Here is a 21,441-nt window from a genome sequence, read left to right as displayed (position 1 = left end):
ATGGAGGCAGAGATTAGAGTGATGAATTTACAAGTCAAGGAACGCCAAGGTTTGCTGAGAACCATCGGAAGCTGGAAGAAGCAAGGAAGTTTCCTCCCCTAGAGTCTCGTGCCCTGCCAACACCTGGATTTCAGATCTGTAGCCTCCGGGATTGTGAGAGAATACATTTCCGTTGTTTTAAGACACGCAGTTTGTGTTACTTTGTTATGGCAGCCATAAGAAACTAACACAGGTGCGTAGTGCATACTTCATCTTTCAGTGTTTAGCGAAAGCCTCCTAGGATTCTGATACTGATAAAGTCATGGCTCAGAGATGGAAGCTTGATGAAGTAAACATTTCTGGGGTGTCTCTCTTGATCTTGGCAAGGCAAGCAGGCAAGCAAGCAAGCAAGCAAGCAGGTATGCAGCCAAACCAACCAACCACACAAAGAAATACACAATTTAAACATTTTAAATATAGAATTATAATAATAATCTGCATTCAGGTGCCCATAGAGTCCCTTTATAATCATGACAGCTACTGTTGTTTTATTTTATTTTTATTTTATTTTTTGCCCCAGAAGATGTAAATCAAAAATTTGAAATTTGATAGTGGTTATCTGCATGGTGGGACTACGACTGATCCTCTTCTTTCTTCCTTTTTAAAATGTTGAGATAATTATAGATTCACATGCAGTTTTAAGGAAGAATACAAGATTCTGTGCACCTTACTAGCATTTTGACATTGATAGGTTTAAGATACAGTGCAATTCCATCACTGTAAGAATCCTTCACATCACATGTTTAAAACAACACCCACCTCTCTCCAGGGCCCCCTCCCCACATCCCAGACACTTGGCAATCACTAATATCTTCCCCATTTCTATAATTTTGACGGCTACTATTTATTGAGTTGTTTTGGGTGCTAGGTAATACAGTAAGGATTTTTTCATATTCCTGATACCAATTGATTCTTAAAACCCAGCAGATAGTTGGCTGGGCGCAGTGGCTCATGCCTGTAATCTCAGCACTTTGGGAGGCCAAGGCGGGCGGATCACGAGGTCAGGAGATTGAGACCATTCTGGCTGACACGGTGAAACCCCGTCTCTACTAAAAATACAAAAAATTAGCTGGGCGTGGCAGCGGGCACCTGCAGTCCCAGCTACTTGGGAGGCTGAGGCGGGAGAATGGCGTGAACCCGGGAGGCGGAGCTTGCAGTGAGCCGAGATCATGCCACTGCACTCCAGCCTGGGCAACACAGTGAGACTCCGTCTCAAAAACAACAACAACAACAACAACAACAACAACAAAACAAAACAAAATAAAACCCAGCAGGTTGTTGTGATGACGCCTACTTTACAGAAGTGGAAACAAGGCCCAAGGAAGTGAAGGGATTTGTTTAAGTACTCATCCCTGGGCCCGGCTGACCCCAGGCTCCTGTCTCTTTAATCAAGGCTCAGTGTTACCACCTGGGACAACATCAGGGGAACGAAATTCCTATCTGCAATTTGTTATCTCAAGATTATACAAACAATATTATGTCAACACATGAAAGAAAACTGGTTTAGTGGTTCTTTTTTCTCCATATGTTTCTGCGTCTGCTGCGTGCCCCCAATTATTGTGCCTGGATGGTGTGATGAAGAGGACAGCCACTAGTACTGTTCTGGGGTCATTCATACCTCTTTAGCAAAGCCCCCACTTTTATTTTTAAGTGCTTCATTCTGACCTTCTCTCTGTATCTGTGTGATGTGTACATAATATCATAATTTGTCTTGTTTTCTTTCCTAGTCATATAATCAGAATATGCTTATGTTGCTAAATAAACTTTATAATTTATATTTGTTAAGGACGACCTAATAATTGGGATTTGATTGAACAAGGGCATTGTGATTCACTCAGCTCCATAATGTTGGTCCTCGAATCTCTTGTCATCTTTCTTTTTTGAGATAGGATCTCACTCTGTCGCCCAGGCTGGAGTGCAGCAGTGCAATTACAGCTTGCTGCAGCCTCAACCTCCCAGGCTCAGGTGATTCTCCCACCTCAGCCTACGGAGTAGCTGGGACTGCAGGTGTGCACCACCACGCCTGGCTAATTTTTTGTATTTTTTATACAGGCAGGATCTCGCCACGTTGCGCAGGCTGGTCTTAAACTCCTGGCCTCAAGTGATCCACCTGCTTCATCCTCCTAAAGTGCTGAGATTTCAGGCATGAGCCATGGTATCCAGCCTGTTGACATCTTTTGCCATCCAGCTCCTGGGCAGCAGCATGATGTAGAGGCTGAGCACTGGCTCCCAACTCCCAAGCCTGGGCTCTACTCCTCGAGTTACCAAGTAGCAGGAGAAGAACGTTGCTTAGCTTGTCTTTGCTTCCGTTGCCCCATATGTGAAGTGGTGATAGTAAGAGCAGTTTTTACTGTAGTGGCTGCCGTGAAGATTAGGCAGCGTAAGAGATTTATGTTGTTGAACCAGTGCCTGCTCGTAAAGGCCCAAATGAAGAATGTTGCAATGACTCTGTGTGCACACAGAGAGGACTTTTCTTCTTTAGCAAATTTTATCAAAGTAAATATCCAGGAGTTGAATTACAGGGTCTAAGTTTCCGAGCACTTTATGGCTTTCAAAATATATTGCCAATTTGCTTTCCAAGAAGGTTATTCAGTTTCCTCTCCCTCTAAGACAGGAGCACACTGAGGTCACCCAATATTTGTTCTGGTCATTGACATTTTTGTTAATACATTGCCCATAAAATGTCACGTATTATTGTTTGGGCTGCCATTTCTCCAGGAACTATTGAGGCTGAGCATTTTCCTCTTGTGTGTTTCTTGGCCTTTGGGGTCCTGGTGTTTTGCCTAATGATTTGCATGAAAATTTTGGATAATATATAAAGTAGCTCATCTGTGTTTCTCAGTCTATTATTTACATTTTGTTTCTCTTGCTGCTTACTGTACTTTGGTAACATGTAGCAGAAAAAGTGTCCCTCATTCATATAATCTTTTCGAAGGGACACTACCAGGTTTTACCCAGTTTGGGGTCTAGGATGATGATGACGACAATAATGACAACTAGCATGTATTGAGCATTTACTATGTGCCAGGCACTGTGGTAGGAGCTTAACATTCTTTATCTTATTTAATTATTATAAACTTATTATTAGGTACTACAGATCCACAGTCCCTTATCTGAAACCCTTGGGGCCAGATGTATTTTTCAATTTGGGTTTTCCATGTTTGAGAAAAGTAACATGGGATATATGCCATATATTACGTAACACCCTTAGCAGGGTCTTGGGAGAATACCCCAAATCAAGCGCATTAACATTTCTGTAGACACACACACACACACACACACATACACACACACACTCACACACACACACATACACACACACACTCACACACACAAGCAAAAGAGATAAATGAAGATTACAAATTGCTTCAAATTCAGATCCATTCTTGCTGACCTGAATTATTGTTTTTAAATAGCTTAAGAACTTTCTGCCCCCACCAGTTTCGCGGATGAAGACACAGACTCAGGGAGTTGAACCTGCCCAGGGTTCCCCTGCTCCCAGTGATGAGGTCGAGGAACCGGCTCTCCCGGCCCACGCCCCGGACCTCGCCCAAGCCTGCTTCCCGCGCCGTCTTATCTGCGTTTGGACTGGGAGCTGCTTCTTGCCTTTCCTGCTTCCTGGACTTCTCTGGAGCATTGGCTGGGGAGCCGCAGCCACAGCCTTGACCCAGGACCTCCGAAGCCGCGGCTTAAACGGAGGTTGCACCATCACCGGCTGCGGGGCCGGGCGTGCTGGGCCTCACCGTTCCCAGTGCGGGTCTGAAGCTGCTTCTTCCTCCATGAACACAGTGAGCCCGTGGCCTGCCCGTCAGAGCCGCCCTCTCTAGGGGTCCCCACGCCAGAGCTGCTGTCGCTCCTCCTTTCCAGGTGGCATGTCCTCGCCCGACGAGGCCCACGTGTGGGTGCCCGTGGTGGTCCTAGCCCGGGATGGCTCCGTGAAGGGGGTATGGTCGTCACCTCTGGCCTCTTCTCAGGGGTTCTGGGGCTGGGGTCTGGAGAACAGTCACCTCCGAGTTGTGCAGAAGCCACTGCCGGCTCGTCTCAGTGTCCCAGCCCAGGAGTGTGTGCATATGACACGTATGCCTGTGATGAGTTTACATGTGGTGTGTGTGATGTGCATCTGATATGTGCTGTAGGTGTAATGAGTGTGTATGTGACATGTGTGCACGTGAGGTGTGACAAGAGTGCATGTGCCGTGTGTTTGTGGTATGTCTGCATGTGATGAGTCTGTGCATACTTGTGTGATGGGTGCCTGTGTGATGTGTGTGTGATGAGTGTGTGTAGCGTTCATCATGGGAGTAGGGGGTAGGGGACGGGTCAGGAGGTGGACAGAGTCTAGGGAAGCGTTGACGCAGTTCATCAAAACGAACCTCTCCTTGGTGCTGTGTCCTGCACCCATCTCTCTCCTCCTCCCCTCACAGGCCGGTACCCTCCCCTGTCTTTTGCCACTGCGTCCTCTGCACTCAGGGAAAAGCACCATTGCTCCCCTGGCCTCAGCCTTACCGCCTCGAGGTGCAAGGCTGGCGGTAGAAAGTGGGCCTGGCCTGTGCGGGCAGTGCAGGGACTGAGGCCTGCTGTCAGATGGGCAGAGCCTGCCCTGATGAAGAGAATTAAGATTCAACTCTTGTCCAGCATTGCGCTGGCCAGAGCATAACTGGGCTGCATGTGCCTCGTGGCAGAGTGTGCATGGCCGTTTCCCGGCAAGCCACATGGGCTGGCTTGGCCAGAGGCAGGAGGGGACGCCAGCAGCCCACTGGCTTTCCAGAGTCTGCAGAAGCTGCTGTCAGTGTCAACAGCTGCTCCCTGCCTGGGAGAGAATGGAGAATCTTACTACAGCTCACGTGAGGCACTGATTTGGTCAGCTTCTGGGGCACTGCTGATTTGTCATTTGAGGAAATTTATAGGACACCTGAGCATAAAACTACAGAAGAGTGTTGTGGGCTTTCAGGACAGCAGGAAAGCAATGATGATAGCCGTGCAACAACAGTAACAACAGAAATCGTGCCAGCAAAAATTTATTGAGCATCTACTACGCACCAGGCTCTGTGCTAAGCACTTTAGTCTCAGGCAACACTAAGAGATGGGTGCTGTTCTTTATCTCCACTACACAGACGAGGGAGCCTGAGGCTAGGAGGGGTCATGTGGCTTCCCTGCGCTTGATGGTTCTCAGCAGAGCTGGGGTTGACAGAAGTCGCCCCGGCTGCGAAGCTTGAATGATTAGTGATAAGGTTGCTCACCTGCTTTGCCAGGTGACTAAGCAGCTGGTCATTTTGCTTGTTCTGTTCATTCTTGCGTTACATTCAGGTCCGGGTTTCTGGGGGATCCCCAAAGCCTGAAGCTGTATCCATTAGGGTGGGACTCTGGGGCTTCGGGGGGTAACCGCTTCATGGGGTGGTGCTCTCCACACAGGGAGCTGACGGCTTCCAGGAAGAGTTTTCTGAAGGAGGAGGACACGGTGTTGTAGAGAAGAGGAGTCACAGCTGAGCTGACGTAGAAAAGTGTGTTGGTCACCATGTAGAAGTAGTGGTAGAAATTGTACAGTGGGCTGCAAGAGAAACCCGGAAGCCTGGTTAGAGGACCTGTCACCTCCTCGCAGTGTCCACTTCCTACTGGAGAATGCCTCTCCTCCAGAGGGCTGCATGACGAAGCCTATTTTCTGCTATCAGGAAGCACAGTGTTTTTGTTTGTTTGTTTGTTTTTGAGACGGAGTCTTGCTCTGTCTCCCAGGCTGGAGTGCAACGGCATGGCTCGCTGCAACCTCCGCCTTCTGGGCTCAAGCAATTCTCCTGCCTACAGTCCTGAATAGCTGGGACTACAGGCACACACCACCATGCCCAGCCAATTTTTGTATTTTTAGTAGAGACGCGGTTTCACCATGTTGGCCAGACTGGTCTTGAACTCCTGACCTCAGGTGATCCACCTGCCTTAGCCTCCCAAAGTGCTGAGATTACAGGCATGAGCCACCGTGCCCAGCCAGGAAGCACAATGTAAATTCCATAAATGTTTTGTCACCAGCAGCTGACGCCCTCCACCCAGCCTCTATGATCTGCCATCCCTGGCTGTGGTTCCTGGTCACCTCATGGTAAGGTGACACTGCTGACTGACAGGGGCCATCTGTCCAGCCACTGAGGCCCCAGGTGCCCCAGGCTGCTGCATGTGGTCAGGAGATGTGGCTGCACTAAGAGCTGAAGGTCCTTCTGAGGAGCCGCACTTCTTGCTGCAGGTTCTCTGCAGTGGGAAGCGCTTGGCACGAGCTCATGTTGCCCGCGCAAGTGTAAGGGGTGCTGGTGCCTCCTGAGGAGGAGGCATCTGTCACATGGCTCTTTCTGTGGAGGCTTCCTGGGACCTCGATTCTTTTGGATGTTTGATTCCCACTTATGATTGGGGCACAGTGATTTCTGAAAGGCAGATTATGAATTCTCTCATCTTCTCCAACCATGTCATAAAAGGGGGTGCATGTCTTGGTCTCTGCCGAGGGGACCTTTGTTAGCTCCTGGGGTCGCACCTTTGTGTCTTCCTCACACTCTCCTTGGAATAGGAGAGGAAGGAGAGAGAGAGGAAGCCTCAGAAGCATGGCCCGTGCTCCCTTTTCCCAGGCTGAGGCTTCTCTTTCTCCTGTAGTGAGAATCCCACAGTCTTGGCTAGGCCTCTCACGCACACGGCCTTACCAGGTCAGATACAATGTTCTGTTCCCCATCCCTGGCTGGGAGATTTCAAGGCACAGACTGCACGGGACCAGGTGGAATGCGGTCCAGGATTCCAGAGGACCCAGCAATGGAGGGTCCCTCTGGAGAGCAATGGAGACCCCAGGCCTAGCCCAGTTGGGCCCCCTCCCTGTGTGCTAGGGTCCTTCTGCCACACTCACTCAGTCCACGCGTCATCAGGTACGTAGCAGTACATGAGCCTGCGGGCATGGTACGGCAGCCAGCAGATGACATACATGACCACGATGGCTCCTGCAGAGCATTGGAAAGGGAGAGACAGCGCCAGGAGAAAGCAAACACATTCTCAGTTACACCATTGCAAAGGGAGGCTGATGCCCGAGGGGATAGCAGCATTTCCCTCTAACTTGGTCCTGGAGTCAAGGGTTGGAAGGAGGCTTTGAGGTTATCTGATATATCCCGACCTGAATCTCTTCTCAAACCTCATATGATCCTGTCCTCTGGATAAGTGTCCACTCTGGCCATGACCAGGACACAGCATGCTTCTAGGACCTCTTCCTGGCCACTAGAATATATTCCCAACCCAGGGCTAGATATCCCTACCAGGTTATCTATCTGCATGTACAACAGAACTGTGTCTTTCTTGGGCCAGGCACGGTGGCTCATGCCTGTAATCCCAGCACTTTGGGAAGCCGAGGCAGGTGGATCAGTTGAGGTCAGGTGTTTGAGACCAGCCTGGCTAACAGGACGAAAATTAGCCAGGCGTGGTGGCAGGTGCCTGTAATCCCAGCTACTTGGGAGGCTGAAGCAGAATTGCTTGAACCTGGAAGGAGGAGGTTGCAGTGAGCTGAGACCACACCACTGCACTCCAGCCTGGGTGACAAAGCAAGACTCCATCTCAAAAAGAAAAAAAAAATGAACTTGTGTCTTTCTTGACTTAGAAAGCCTCTTGCTCCTTTAGTCCTTTCTCTGGTTAATTTACAGCACTGCCATTCATCTGGCACTCAAGCCATAAGCCAGAGACTCCTATTTTTCTGTTCCTTTCTATATCCAGTCTATTGAAAAGTTCCTTCTTAGCATCTCTCCTCTGTGCTTTCCCTGCTCTCACTGCTACCTCCCTAAGAGACTCTTACCACCTCTGTACTGGACTATGACGAGTTTCCCAACCTCCCACCCCTTCCCTCTCCTGCTTCTACTCTGCTCTGACTGGCAAAGCCATCATCTAGCCCAGGGTAGCCCCTGGACCAGCAGTGTCAACATCAGTGAGAAGCCTGGTAGAAGTGCAGAATCTTGGGCCCCGCGGCTTGCATTTTACAACTCTCCAGATCATTCTTAACACACACTGAAGTTTGAGAGGCACCGTTTAGCCCATTCTCCAAAGAGCTGAGCGCAATAGGTCTCAAAAGCAAATCTCCCGTCACTCATGGACATCAGCTTTTTCAATGACTGACCATCGTCCATAAAATGAAGTCTGACACCTTCATGTGCTGACTTTGTGTTACTTATCACATCACATTGCACTTAGCTCTTGCATCTCTGTCCATACACAAGACTGTGACATTGATGACAGCAGAGGGCCTGTCTTGTACTTGATCCTTCCATACCCTAGCTAGTGCCTGGGTTATGGTGGGTGCTTGGAGAGACCTCTGCTCTCCTGTGCCTTTTGGAGTTTCTCTTACAAGGCCAAATTTTCCCAGAGACTTACAAAACAAGAAAGCAAACAGATCAGTGTTGTAGGAGGGAAAATGGAGTTTGAAGGGACTGGATTTAGGTACCCAGCCCATCTGAGAGTCCACAATTTGCAGCCGCAGTCTTTAACCATAACTGCTCCTCATGTTCATCCACACCGCCAGACTCACTGAAAAGTGGTCAGGTCTCTGTTTGCCTGTGTGTGCTATTCCCTGGAGCAGATTGGAGGCTTCATGTACAGAATTCCTATTCTTTCCTTAATTATAGCACTGAACCCTACAGGAAGTCTGTTGGTTATACAGTTCCCCTGGGGCATAGGGTAAAGGAAGCCTTGAGAGAGGTAGTGACTTGCTGAGGTCACCCGGCCAGGGATTGGTGGAGGCAGCCCTGGAACCTGGGCCCCTTTCTTCTGGGGTGATGTTACAGAGGACTTAACTGAGAACCTGGACGCTGCGCTGGAGGCTGCGGATCTGGCGCACGTCTTTATGTCTCACCAGGCTGACCTGGCCTCCCTGGATAAAGGTCTTCTTCCATACGATGAAGCTGAGGAGACCCTCCTCACTCAGCAGCTCCAGGCGGCTGGGGGTGGAGCTGCCCGGGGTAGAAGTGGACGGCACGTGGGAGCAGAGGGCCAGCAGGTGGCTCACTGTGACCCCATTCAGGAAAGCAGTTAGTGCCAAGGGGAGCACGAAGGACACCAGCACATTCACCTGTGGAGGTAATGCCAAGGGCTATGGGGCAGCGCCAGGGCCCTGCGGCCCTCACCATCTGGCTGTGCCCCAGGCCCGGAATCTGCATCAGCAGAAGGAGCGGCAGAAGGGTTAGAAGATAAGGTTGAGAAAGTTCTCAAAAAGTGAGGAGAGAGAAAATAAAATTTCGGATTAGTGTAGGATGTTCATAATAGGGGTTCCAGGAAGAAAAAAAATAGAGAAAACAGAGGGGAGGAAATTTTATTTAAAAATGCATTCAAGCCGGGCACGGTGACTCACGCCTGTAATCCCAGCACTTTGGGAGGCCGAGGCGGGCGGATCACGAGGTCAGGAGATCGAGACCATCCTGGCTAACATGGTGAAACCCTGTCTCTACTAAAAATACAAAAAATTAGCTGGGCGTGGTAGCGGGCACCTGTAGTCCCAGCCACTCGGGAGGCTGAGCCAGGAGAATGGTGTGAACCCAGGAGGCGGAGCTTGCAGTGAGCCGAGATCATGCCACTGCACTCCAGCCTGGGCGACAGAGCAAGACTCCGTCTCAAAAAAAAAATGCATTCAAGAAAATTTTCCCAAAGTTGAGGAATCTGAGCTTCTAGACTGAAAGGCTGCCCGGGTGCCCAGAAGAATCGATGGAAATAGACTCATAGCAAGTCTCATTCTTATGACATTTAGCATCTTAGGTATAAAGAGAAGATCTTGAAAGCTTCCAGACAGATAAAACAGGTCACATAGATAGGATGGAAAACCAGAATGACATTCACTTCTTAAAAGCAATGGTGGAAGCTAGAAAATCATGAGCAGTGCTTTACAATTTGTGAGAAAAATGGCTTCCATCTTAGAATTTTATACCCAGCCATATTATGACAAACATGAGGATAAAAGAAAACAATTTTTGACATGCAAATTCTCAATTTTTTTTTACCCTCTATGGACCCTTCCTCAGGTCTCAGGAGATTAAAAGAACATGTTCTAGACAAATAAGGTTATAAGCCAATAAAGAGGAAGACCTGTCATTCAAAATGGGGTATCCTACAGAGGACCCACCAAGGGATGGAAGGGAGCTCCCAGGGGGCCCCCGTGCAGATGACACTTCCCTATGGTCCCCCTGTGCACCAGAGAGCAACCAGTGGGACTGGAGCAGGAGACCAGAGAGCTCCAGGGAGAACTGAAAAATAAAAGATGAAACTGGTAGATTATCTAATGGATCAGAACATATTGAAAGGGCATTTACGCTTGTGATAGAGAAGCTGAAAATGAACTACAAATAGGTACTTAAAAAACTATGCAAATGAAAAACAAGGCCATACATTATTAACCGCAAAGAAAACAAAAGTCCTTGGATTAGAAAGAAAATACAACACATGGGTCGTTTGTGAAGAATGTTTACATAGTCACAATTACATAAATACTGAACATAAATTTAACCCAGCACAGGGATAGAATTACACTGGAAGGAGGATGGGGCCAGTGCGTGTTGAGGTGATGGTGACAGAAGGCAGGGACAGGAATGTGGGAGAGTGAAATGCTCATTTTCTGTAGATATAAGACAGTGGATACAATTTAAAACAGAAATAAAGCTAGTATGCTCTTTAGAAATACGGAGGCAAAGAGGACAAGCGACAAGAACACATGGTATTTGCCTCTCAACTAGAGAAATAGAGAAATGAATGAGAGTATGGAGAATGATGGGATTGCTGTTTTCCATCACACACCTTGGGTTATCATCATTGATACTATGTGACTTAGAAAAATGAATTTATTTATATAACACCCTGTGTTTTAAATGTTTACTTTAAAAAATTCAAAATCAATGTGTTCTAGGGTTTCCCCTCATCAGTTCTAAGGCTCTCTTCCACCTTTCCCTTAGCAAACATTTTAAACACTGAGCATTTTTTTTTTTTTTTTTGAGACGAGGTCGCCCAGACTAGAGTGCGGTAGTGCAATCACAACTTACTGCAACCTCTGCCTCCTGGGCACAAGTGATCCTCCCACCTCAGCCTCCCGAGTAGCTGGGACTACATGCATGTGCCACTACGCCTGGCTAATTTTTGTATTTTTTGTAGAGATGGGGTTCTCACTATGCTGCCCAGGCTGGTCCTGAACTCCTGAGCTCAAGCAATCTGCCCACCTTGGCTTCGCAAAGTGCTGGGATTACAGGTGTGAGCCACTGTGCCTGGACTAACTGAATGATATTTAATACCACTTTAAAATCAGTATGAACTATCTGAATTGGACCCTGTGCCTTTTTATGGAGTTATCATTCATGCCTTTTTATCTTAATGCTTGCTCACAAATCAGCAACACTGAGGGAAAAATAAAACACTACCTGTGACCATCAATTTAGTTTGTTGAGGAACTAAACAGGTTTATATCAGTAATGACATACTTAATTACTCTCAATTTGTAGCTTTAATACCAGTCAAGACAAAGATCAAAATTAAAAATATATTTATTCATTAGTAATTAATCTTTGGGAGTTTTAAAATCTTTCTGGGAAAACTATAGTTTTTCATACTTTCAAAAACTGTAAGCAATTTTCTTGGACCAAAAAAACACTGGTTAATATGAACAGTGAATCAACTCACTGATAAAATATTAGAATCAAAATAATCCTAATTTGAGTCTGGTTATTTTGTTGTGTTAACATACACTGTATGTTTCAAGTGAAACATTTTTAAACGCACTATTTGTCAAAAGATGCTGTTAGACTGACAGAATTCATTTCACAGCTTCATTGCCCTGGCCAGGTTGAACCATGTCAAGGAAACTGTGAGCAGCATATTCAAAACACAAACATTGCTTGGCACTTTGGCACTGGTTTTTTGTTTTTTTTTTTTTTTTTTTTTTTCAAGCTTGTCTCCCAGTTAGGAACAGCCTGGAAGTCACTACTCCGGACTGTGACAAGTGGTGGAACCCGGCTCCCAGGCATTGTGGAAATACGGTTCATTGTCACAGCCACGCCAGGCCTCAGCGGAGAACTGCACAGCCAGGTCTGAGCAGCAATGCGCTGGCTCTTCTGCTGCAGCTGGAAACCGCGTGCAGGCAGCTGGGAGGTAGATTCCTGTACCTGCTGCTCTGTGCTTAGTGCTGGCTTGTCATGGGGCTAAAGGTTACTAGTGTGGATGATAAAAAATATTCATTCTGACATTAGTAGTTCTGCAAATACACACGCTATAGCCCATGTATCAGCAGCTCTGGAATAATGTCTTGCCTCAATAAGTAGCTCTGGGACTCGGAATGTTGCAGCTGCTAGATCCAGATCTGCCCAAGGCTTCAAAGGTGAACAAAAAAATAGAGTGCCACTCATATCAGTGATTTTGACTCGTCTTTACTCAGGATCTTTACTCATAGTTAAAATATTGGCAGGTTCTACATACCTATGCAACTCCCAGTGGTCATGCAGGCAGCAAACTGCATCTAGGATGGGAGGTGATGATGACCTCACTATCCCCCAAGGTAACTGAGCTGGCTTCTTATTTGTTAGTAGCTCTGCACCACTAGATTATAAGTCAGAGGTCACACAGAAGCCCTACTTCCATGTCAGCATGAGACAGAAAGACTTTCCGAAGAGGGAGGGCCCGTGGGTGCTCAAGCTTGTGAAGGAACCACCTTTCCTCTTGGCTTTGTAGACACGACCCCAAGTGCCTCAGCCTACTTTGCAGTCCTCAGATTCAAACAGGTCCTCAAGCGGCTCCCACTTGCTGGACAGCTTCAGTTTAAAGTCACAGTCCATGGTCACAGCCTCTGAGGCCAAGAAACCAGGTCAAGACTGCAGGAAGGCACGCAGGCGCTTTAGCCCTTGGAATCCTGCTACCCAGCAACAACAGCAGGACCTGAATCGATGTGGCAAAAGGAGGATGATACCCCTTGGTAGAGCTGAGGTACCAAGTGGCAGTGGGCCAGAGTGTTGGGGAGGCCTGGGAAGATCTCCTGGGCAAAGAGAGCAGAGAGATGAGGTTGTGGGTCTCCAGCTGGTCCTCCCCTTGCCGGTCCTTCCAGCTGCTGCCCCAGAGGCCACAGGGACAGCTACTGTGGGGTTCCTCATCCTAGCAAACTCTCACACCCCTTTGCTTACTCATGCTCAAATTTTAAAAAAATGTACGTATATAACTTTGTTTAAATAGTAAAGATGTTTTCAAAGCAAAAAATAAAATAAAAATAAAATAAAAAACAACAAACAAAAAGTGAATCTAGGCCGGGCGCAGTGGCTCATGGCTATAATCCCAGCACTTTGGGAGGCTGAGATGGGCAGATCACGAGGTCAGGAGATCAAGACTATCCTGGCCAACATGGTGAAACCCCATTTCTACTAAAAATACAAAAATTAGCTGGGCGTGGTGGCACGTGCCTGTAGTCTCAGCTACTCAGGAGGCTGAGGCAGGAGAATCACTTGAACCCAGGAGCCTGAGGTTGCAGTAAGCCGAGAATGTGCCACTGCACTCCAGCCTGGTGACAGAGTGAGACTCCATATCAAAAACAAAACAAAACAAAACAAAAAGTAAATCCAGAGAAGGCAAATGGAGCTGAGTTATTAAGGAGAGGCCAGGGGTGGAGGAAGGAGGGAGCTTGATGATGAGTGAGGAGAGGGAGGGAAGGAGAAGGGCAGAGCAGGCAGGGAGGGAGAGAAGACGGGACAGGTGGAAGGCCCTGATTCTGATTCCTGTGAGCCAGGCACTGTACCAGGTTGGGAAGGGAGAGCTGGAGTTAAACCCTCAGGAGGGAAGAAAAGGCAGGAAAGGAAAGAAGGTGAACGTTTGTTGAGGACCTGCAATATTCTGGGCAATTCCACATGATCTCATTGAATTATCACAGAGGATGCCAGCAGCCATGTTCTTGCCCTGTGGACAGACCTGGGCATGTGAACCCTACCCACAGACACCCAGAGGCCTCTTTCTGAGTCTGGGAAGAGCAGGAGAGAGAGGGGCTCCTGGGAGCCCTGAGCCCCTGACTCTGACCTGAGATCTCGTCTGCCCCAACATCCTTGCTTCAATTTTTTATTTTGGCTGAAGTTGCCTCCAGTTCTGTTTCCATCATTTGCAACATAGAGTTCTGACTACACCCCTCTCCAGCCTCTTTCCCCTTCCACAATGGCTAGATTTTTTATTCAGAAACAGATTATGAACTTTTAATGTTTAATTTTTATTTTTTGAGACAGGGTCTTGCTCTGTCACCCCCGCTGGAGTGCAGTGATGCAATCATGACTCAATGTAACCTCAGACTCCTCGGTTCAAGGGATCTTCCTGCCTCAGGCTCCTCAACAGCTAGGACTACAGGCATGCCACCATGCCCAGCTAACTATTTTATTTTTAGGAGAGACAGGGTTTCACTATGTTGCCCAGGCTGGTCTCGAACTCCTGGCCTCAACTGATCCTCCTGCCTTAGCCTCCCAAAGTGCTGAGATTACAGGCTTGAGCTACTGCACCGAGCCTTATAAACTTTTAAATGCGAAGTTCCATGTAAAATAAACAAGGAAACAAATAAATACATCTTCCTTAGGCATTTGGTCCCTCCATCCTTCTCTCCCTCTCTCCAGGCCAGATCCCACCCTCCATACTCCACATCCACAGGAGACCTGTGTCCTGCTTCCAGGTGCACATTGGAGCCCCCAGACCCACGGGAAAATCACTGCAGACAGTTGCTCATGGCAGATTCCATGTGATGAGCAAGGGATCTCTGGGCTGAGCCTGTCAGAAAGGAACTAGGGGAGGAAGATGTTGTTTAAAGAAATAAGAGGTGACAAGTTCAGTGGAGAGAAGGCCCTGTTGCCAGGACAGCCACTCCACAGAGGTACACTTCTGAGGATGACTCGGTGGCCTCTGTGGATTCCGGGGGCGGGACTGTGGGGCATGCTCAAGATCTGGAAGGATTCTGGCCATGGAGAGTCCCTCTCCCCTCCACAATGTTTAGATTGAATGGAAACAAAGCGGCTCCACTGAACACCCACAAAATCTTAAGACGTTGCCTGCTCCATGGATTTCTCTTGGTCATGAGTGAAAAGCAGGTTGGTGAGTGAACACCTTCCCTGGGGCCCTTCAGTCCTCTACCCCTGCCCAGGGGATGGATGAGCAGACACGAACAAAGGTGGGATCTTCAGGAATGAGGAGAGGGTATAGGAAGAGAGAGGGGACTTTAGCGAGGGCCCTTCGACTGTGTAGGCAGGCTGGGCTTCCATCTGCAGGAGGCAGCTTAACATGAGAGGGAGCCTCACCTGGGGATGTGCCACTAAGAAGCTGCTTAGGAGACTGCTTAGGACGAGTCCCCTAAGCAGCCTCTGCACCCTCCATGTGCCCTGATGAATTCACACAGTAAACTCTCCCACATACCCTCGTGTGCCAGTGTGCAGAGAAGGGGTCCTGGCTCCACCCTGCTTTGTTCCTTTAGGTTTCCTGTAGGCCCAGCAGGGCCTGGAGGGGCCTGTGCTTTCTCAGCCTTTCCCACTTCCCCAATGTGCTGGATACATGAGATCATGGTCTAATGTGACTAGAGCAAGCGACCAGAGGACACTGGCTTGTAGAACGATGCGGAAATGGAGACAGACACTTAGAAAGGTGAGCATCACTTTCAGAAAATGCATTGTGAAGTGCTGCAAATACATCACATGCTGAGAGAATTCAGAAGACAGGGGAGAGTCCCTGGAGTTGGGGAGGAGGTGAGATCAGAGCTGCACTTTGGGGAATAAGAAGTGTTGGAATCAAAAGCAGAAGAATGAGCTTTTGACTTAAAAGCCAGAGGCTGGGCATGGTGTGGGGTTCGGGGAAAGTGGGAGCAAGAGGTGTGGGGGGACAAGTGGCCTGGGGGAGGCAAGGCTGCCAGGGGGAAGGTAACAGCAAATGAGGTTAGAAGCCTGATCAGGCCTCTGGAAGAGAGGACGGGGGTGCCTTCCCCGTCCCCACCCTACCTCCAGGGAGGTCCTCTCCAGAGCCGTCTGGGGAGCTCGTTGGAACACAGACTTCGGGCTACTGAGGCAGGAACCTGGGTGGGTCATGGACTCCGGATTTTCACAGGCTCTGCAGGCAACTTTACGCCCAAATGTCTGAGCACCACTCTCCCAAGAGTGGGAACATTGACTCTGGAGTTAATTTTGAATTGAAATCGGGACTTCTCTCAATGCTTCACTTTGGCCACGCCTCCCTCCTTCTAGTAAAATGGGACGGAGCAACGAGACCCAACTTGCTGGGTGGTGGCGAGCATTAGAGTCGAAAATGTCTGTTCCCCGGGGAGAGAGGGTTCCCTCCTCCCAGCACCGCCCCCCCAACCCCTCCCCCGACTCCCGCTCTCCACGCCCTTACCTGGATAAAGACTTGGAGCGCGGTGCGGCTCACCAGCACCGTGCACACTCGCGAGGCGGGCTCCGGCTCCCCGTCCGCCGTCTCGAGTTCGTGCTTCTGCCCCATGATGACGGCCATGGGCAGGGCGAGGCCGAGCGAGGCGGCCCACAAGAGCGCCACCAGCCGCCGGGTCCGGCGCGGCGTCAGCAGGCTGCGGGCACGCAGGGGCTGGCACACGGCTAGGCAGCGCTCGGCGCTCAGGCCTGCCACGCTCAGCACCGTGGCGTAGGCGCACAGCTCGCGCACGAAGTAGTAGCCGCGGCAGCCCAGGTCGCCGAAGACCCAGGGGTAGTGGAACCACACGACGCTGTAGAGCTCCACCGGCACGCCGACCAGCAGCAGCAGCAGGCCCGCGAGCGCCAGGCTCAGCACGTGGTGGCGCAGGCGCCCAGCGCGCCCGGCCCGCGCCTTCAGCACCACGTGCACGGACAGCGCATTGCCCGCCGCGCCCAGCGCCCAGATGAGTGCGTAGAGCGCGGTGAACAGCACCTTGGCCCAGAGGCGAGTGTCCACGCCCAGCCGGGCGTCCAGGCTCAGCCCCGGGTTGGAGCTGGGCCGCGGGGGCCGCGGGCTGCTGGTTTCCATCCCGCTCCCGCGGCCGGCGCTCCCTCCCTCTCACTGCCCGGAGTCTGGGCGAGCTGCCTGGTTAGTGAGCACCTCCTCTTCTCTGGGAACCTCTAGAACTGGGAGGACACGCCCCCGAAAGGGTGTCCCTGAGCCAACGTGGGACCGCTAGTGCCAGCCCGTTAGCGTCGGTCACACGTCTGGGTTCAGTTCAACCCAGGGAAGCGCGTGCTGGTGGAAAGGGGGTTGGGTTCCTTTAGGGGCTGATAGTCCTGAGTTGGGCCGAACTCCACCACTTTCGAACTTTGTGAACTTGGGCAAGTTTTTTAACCTCTCTGAATCTGGTTTTGCAACTTTATTATCGACACTGCAGAATTTCTGGGAAGATGAAATGAGCGAACGTGTGTGTGGAAGTTTCTACCTGCAGCATAAATAGACATGGTGCTTTCGTCTTGCACCTTGGCCCTTGTGTTGCTTTGTGTGTGTGTGCAGCTCGGGAGAGATCTTGGGAAAGACTTTCCCAGCACTTCAGCATTTTGTTATTGTTCTTGCTAAAGGGCTGTTTCAATGCCATCCTAAGAGCCCCAGGAAGCTCCTTTGTCACTGAGAATACATCCTCATGGTGCCACACTTTCCCAGTCCTTTGAGAGTGTCATTCTCGTGGAGCTAGAGGATGAAGTGAGAAGTGTTTTTAGCATGTTTTAAAACCTTTCACTTTTCTAAATTCATGCAGAACACCCGAACTTTAGAGCTGAAAAGCCCAGAGGCCTTCTCATTTCATCCAAGAACCCCTGGTATTTACTGGGGGGCAGAATTGAAATTGGAACCCAGGGATCCTGACTTTTTTGTCTTCAGCAAAGTTATTATGGCCCGGTGATAATGAGTTTAATCTTCCATGTGGGCATATAACCATATCTACATTGAAATTGAGATTATGTAAATATACTTTTACTCTGCACAATAAATTTATTGAAATTATAAGCATTTATTGAACGACAAGAATCATTAACAACCAGGGCTGGATTCTTAGGCATGTGACTGTGTTTTTGCACAGGGTCCCATGCTTGAAAAGGCCTTGTCCTGAGTCAAATGCTGTTGTCATCTGGGAATTCTGCATCATTTTTGAACAAGGAACCCTGCAATTTCATTTTGTATAGAGTCTTGCAAATTATGTAGCCAGTTGTAACTACAAATGAGAACATCCCACAAAGAAAGTAAATTGAGCAGAAGTGGTTAGACATATATTCAGTCTGATGTGTTTTGCAATTGAGGAACAAAGAAAGGAAGAGGGCTTTCTTTGTCAGAATGTGTGATTTTTTTTAATGCTTTATAGCTCCTTCCTAAATGGTATTTTGAAGTTTTAATTGTATTTATTTATTATTTATTTTGAGACAGAGTCTTGCTGTGCTGCCCAGGCTGGAGTGCAGTGGCACAATTTCTGTTCACGGCAACCTCTGCCTTGAGGGTTCAAGCGATTCTCGTGTCTCAGCCATTCAAGTAGCTGGGATTACAGGTGTACACCACCATGACTGGCTATTTTTTTGTTATTTTTAGTAGAGACAGGGTTTCACCATGTTGGCCAGGCTGGTCTCAAGCTCCTGGCCTCAAGCAATCCACCCGCCTCAGCCTCCCAAAGTGCTGGGATTACAAGTGTGAGCCACTGTGCCTGGCCCTGAAGTTTTAATTTTAAAAGAAAGGTCGTGTCCACTTAATTTCTTGTGATCTTAAGGAAATTAAGGGATGAATCAAGGCCCTAAAACCGCAGGAGAGATGATGAAATTGCTGGGCAGTGGAGAGGCTGTGGTGACGCACAGTGCTCGCTTCTCTGAAATCATTGTTTAGAATAATTTTATATGGGCCGGGCGCGGTGGCTCACGCCTGTAATCCCAGCACTTTGGGAGGCTGAGGCGGGTGGATCATGAGGTCAGGAGTTTGAGATCAGCCTGGCCAACATGGTGAGCCTCTGTCTCTACTAAAAATACAAAAATTAGCCAAGTGTGGTGGTGCGTGCCTGTAATCCCAGCCTCTCGGGAGACTGAGGCAGGAGAATTGCTTGAACCCAGGAGGCGGAGGTTGCAGTGAGCTGAGGTCGTGCCACTGCACTCCAGCCTGGGCAATAGGGCAAGACTCTGTCTCAAAAAAAAAAAAAAAGAATAATTTTATATGGTATCTTACAGGTTGAAAAGCTTTTAATGAGTTAATAAACTGCTACAGACCCAACTGTCTTTTCTATATAGAAGTCTCAGTATATGATGTGAAATCTGAGACAAAATAAAAAACATTTGTCACGACCACTGCCCAGCTCTCCCTGTTTCAGCTCTGATTGTCCAAAGACTCCTTGGAGGAGAGAGGGAAGCCCATGTGAACAGGCAGCAGAGAAGTTTGTGTACAATATATGATGTTTGGGGTTGATAAATTATTTCATAATAATTTATTTAATATCAAGCAATATATGCCTTTCCTGTCTGCTTCCTGTTTTCTGTTACTCTAAGCGATGAAGTGTATCATGCTTCTCCTTTTGCTTTTGTGCCAGCAACTCAAAATTAAATGTAATATTTACCCTGGTATCCTAAAGGTTAACATTTGTGCTTTTTCTTCTTCACATGCATAAAATCACTTCTGCTGCATATGGAAGTACGATGGTCATTTCAAAGGAAAGCATTACACTTGTCCAAGTCACAAGATGAACTTGCTGCTTTTTCCTTGGAATACTATTTTTACTTGAAAGTATGACTGCCAAACTATGGTTATTTAGGCCTGAGTATTTGGCAGATATTTTCTTAAAAATGAATGAAGTAAGCTGGCACTCAGGGAAAATAACAGAACATATTTTGGTAAATAAATTTGTAACATTTGAGCTTGCAAAAAGAAATTAGAATTTTGGACCCTTGTACCTGCCATTATGAACTTGACAGTTTCCCAACATCCAAAGACTTTATTAATGATAACAATGGTGATATGAAATAATGTGATTTTTATATAATGAAATGTATCAACAGTTGGATGATCTGCATGGCTACTAGATGAACTGGTATTTTACAAATAACCAGTGTGTGAGGGTATAAAATTGCGCATGAGTAAAAGATCCATTCAAAAGGGAAAGTAGACCAGTGGATTTTAATGTAACTGATTATGAAAAATTCATCAGTATAGTTTCAGTTTCCATATTGTAACAACCTTTAAGAAACCACTGCTTGTCAAATTTGATGTAATATCAGAGAAGAATATCCACAAGTATCTGAAAGATTATTAAAATATGCCCCCAGTTTTTCAAGTATATGTCTGTGTGAAATTGACTTTTCTTCATATACAAAGTCAACCAGTGCATAATATTGGAACAGATTGAATGCAGAAGCAGGGAATCAGTTGTCTTCAGTTTAGCCAGACATTAATGAGATTTGCAAAAATATGAAGCAATACAATGCAATTTTTTTTAACTTGGAAACATGGTTATTTCTAACAAAAATGCATTGTTAGCATGTAATGGTTTTTTTTAATGAATTAAAAATATATACTTAAAAATTCTCAGTTTTAATTTTAGAAAGTATAACATTTTTGTCTCAGGACCCTTTTATACTCTTAAAAGTGACTGAGGACCCCAGAGAACTTTTGTTTATGTGGGTTATATCTATCAATAGTTATAGTATTAAAAGTAAAACTGAAAACTAAAACTAAAAAATTTGAAAACTGTGAGATTACACTTAAGTTTCCACATCAAGTTTAAGGATTCCATATGGATGAATGTTAAACAAATTTTTTGAACAAAATAACCAGTACCAATACATTCTTAACTTTTTAATGGGTGTGTTAGTTTGTTTTCATGCTGCTGATAAAGACATACCCGAGACTGGGTAATTTATAAAGAAAAGAAGTTTAATGGACTCACAGTTCCACATGGCTGGGGAGACCACACAATCATGGTGGAAGAGCAAGGGATGCCTTACATGGCAGCAGACAAGAGAGAATGAGAGCCAAGTGAAAGGGGAAACCCCTTATAAAACCATCAGACCTCTTGAGACTTATTCACTATCACAAGAACAGTATGGGGGAAATGACCTCCATGATTCAATTATCTCCCGCCAGGTCCCTCCCACAACACATGGGAATTATGGGAGCTACAGTTCAAGATGAGATTTGGGTGAGGACACAGCCAAACTATGTCAATGGGTTTCATGTAGCTCATTAAGGCCTGTAGGGAAAAGGTAGGTTTCTGCTTCTCTTTGGAAGAATCCTCCAAGTGCTTAGCCTCCCAAGGTCTAGGTTGGTGTGATGCTGGGCTTGCAGTCAGAAGAGGTGAGGACAGGTCTTGGCTCCTGCTGCTCATTTGTCTTATGGCTTGTGCAAGTCACGCAGCTTTTCTCAGCCTTGGTTTACTCATCTGAAATGGAGGAGTGATAAGACTACTATCTGCTTTTCCTACCTCATTGAGTTAGGGCAATGAGCAGATAA

At 47.6% G+C, this 21,441-nt stretch overlaps 1 protein-coding gene across 1 annotated transcript; it reads right to left on the bottom strand.

Annotated features, from left to right (window-relative positions):
• Positions 1-5,038: 5,038 nt before the first annotated feature.
• Positions 5,039-17,092, bottom strand: NTSR2 (neurotensin receptor 2). Its single transcript, XM_024927666.4, is given in 5 exon segments — positions 5,039-5,414; positions 5,416-5,584; positions 6,905-6,995; positions 8,827-9,100; positions 16,390-17,092. Coding segments are annotated over 5 exon segments (1,233 nt in total). The 5' UTR covers positions 17,014-17,092; the 3' UTR covers positions 5,039-5,339.
• Positions 17,093-21,441: the final 4,349 nt, after the last annotated feature.

The sequence above is a fragment of the Pan paniscus genome, chromosome 12 (genome assembly GCF_029289425.2).
Source record: "Pan paniscus chromosome 12, NHGRI_mPanPan1-v2.0_pri, whole genome shotgun sequence".
NCBI lineage: Eukaryota > Metazoa > Chordata > Mammalia > Primates > Hominidae > Pan > Pan paniscus.
Note: the sequence above shows the minus strand (reverse complement) of the source record. Positions and strands in the feature narration are given on the sequence as shown.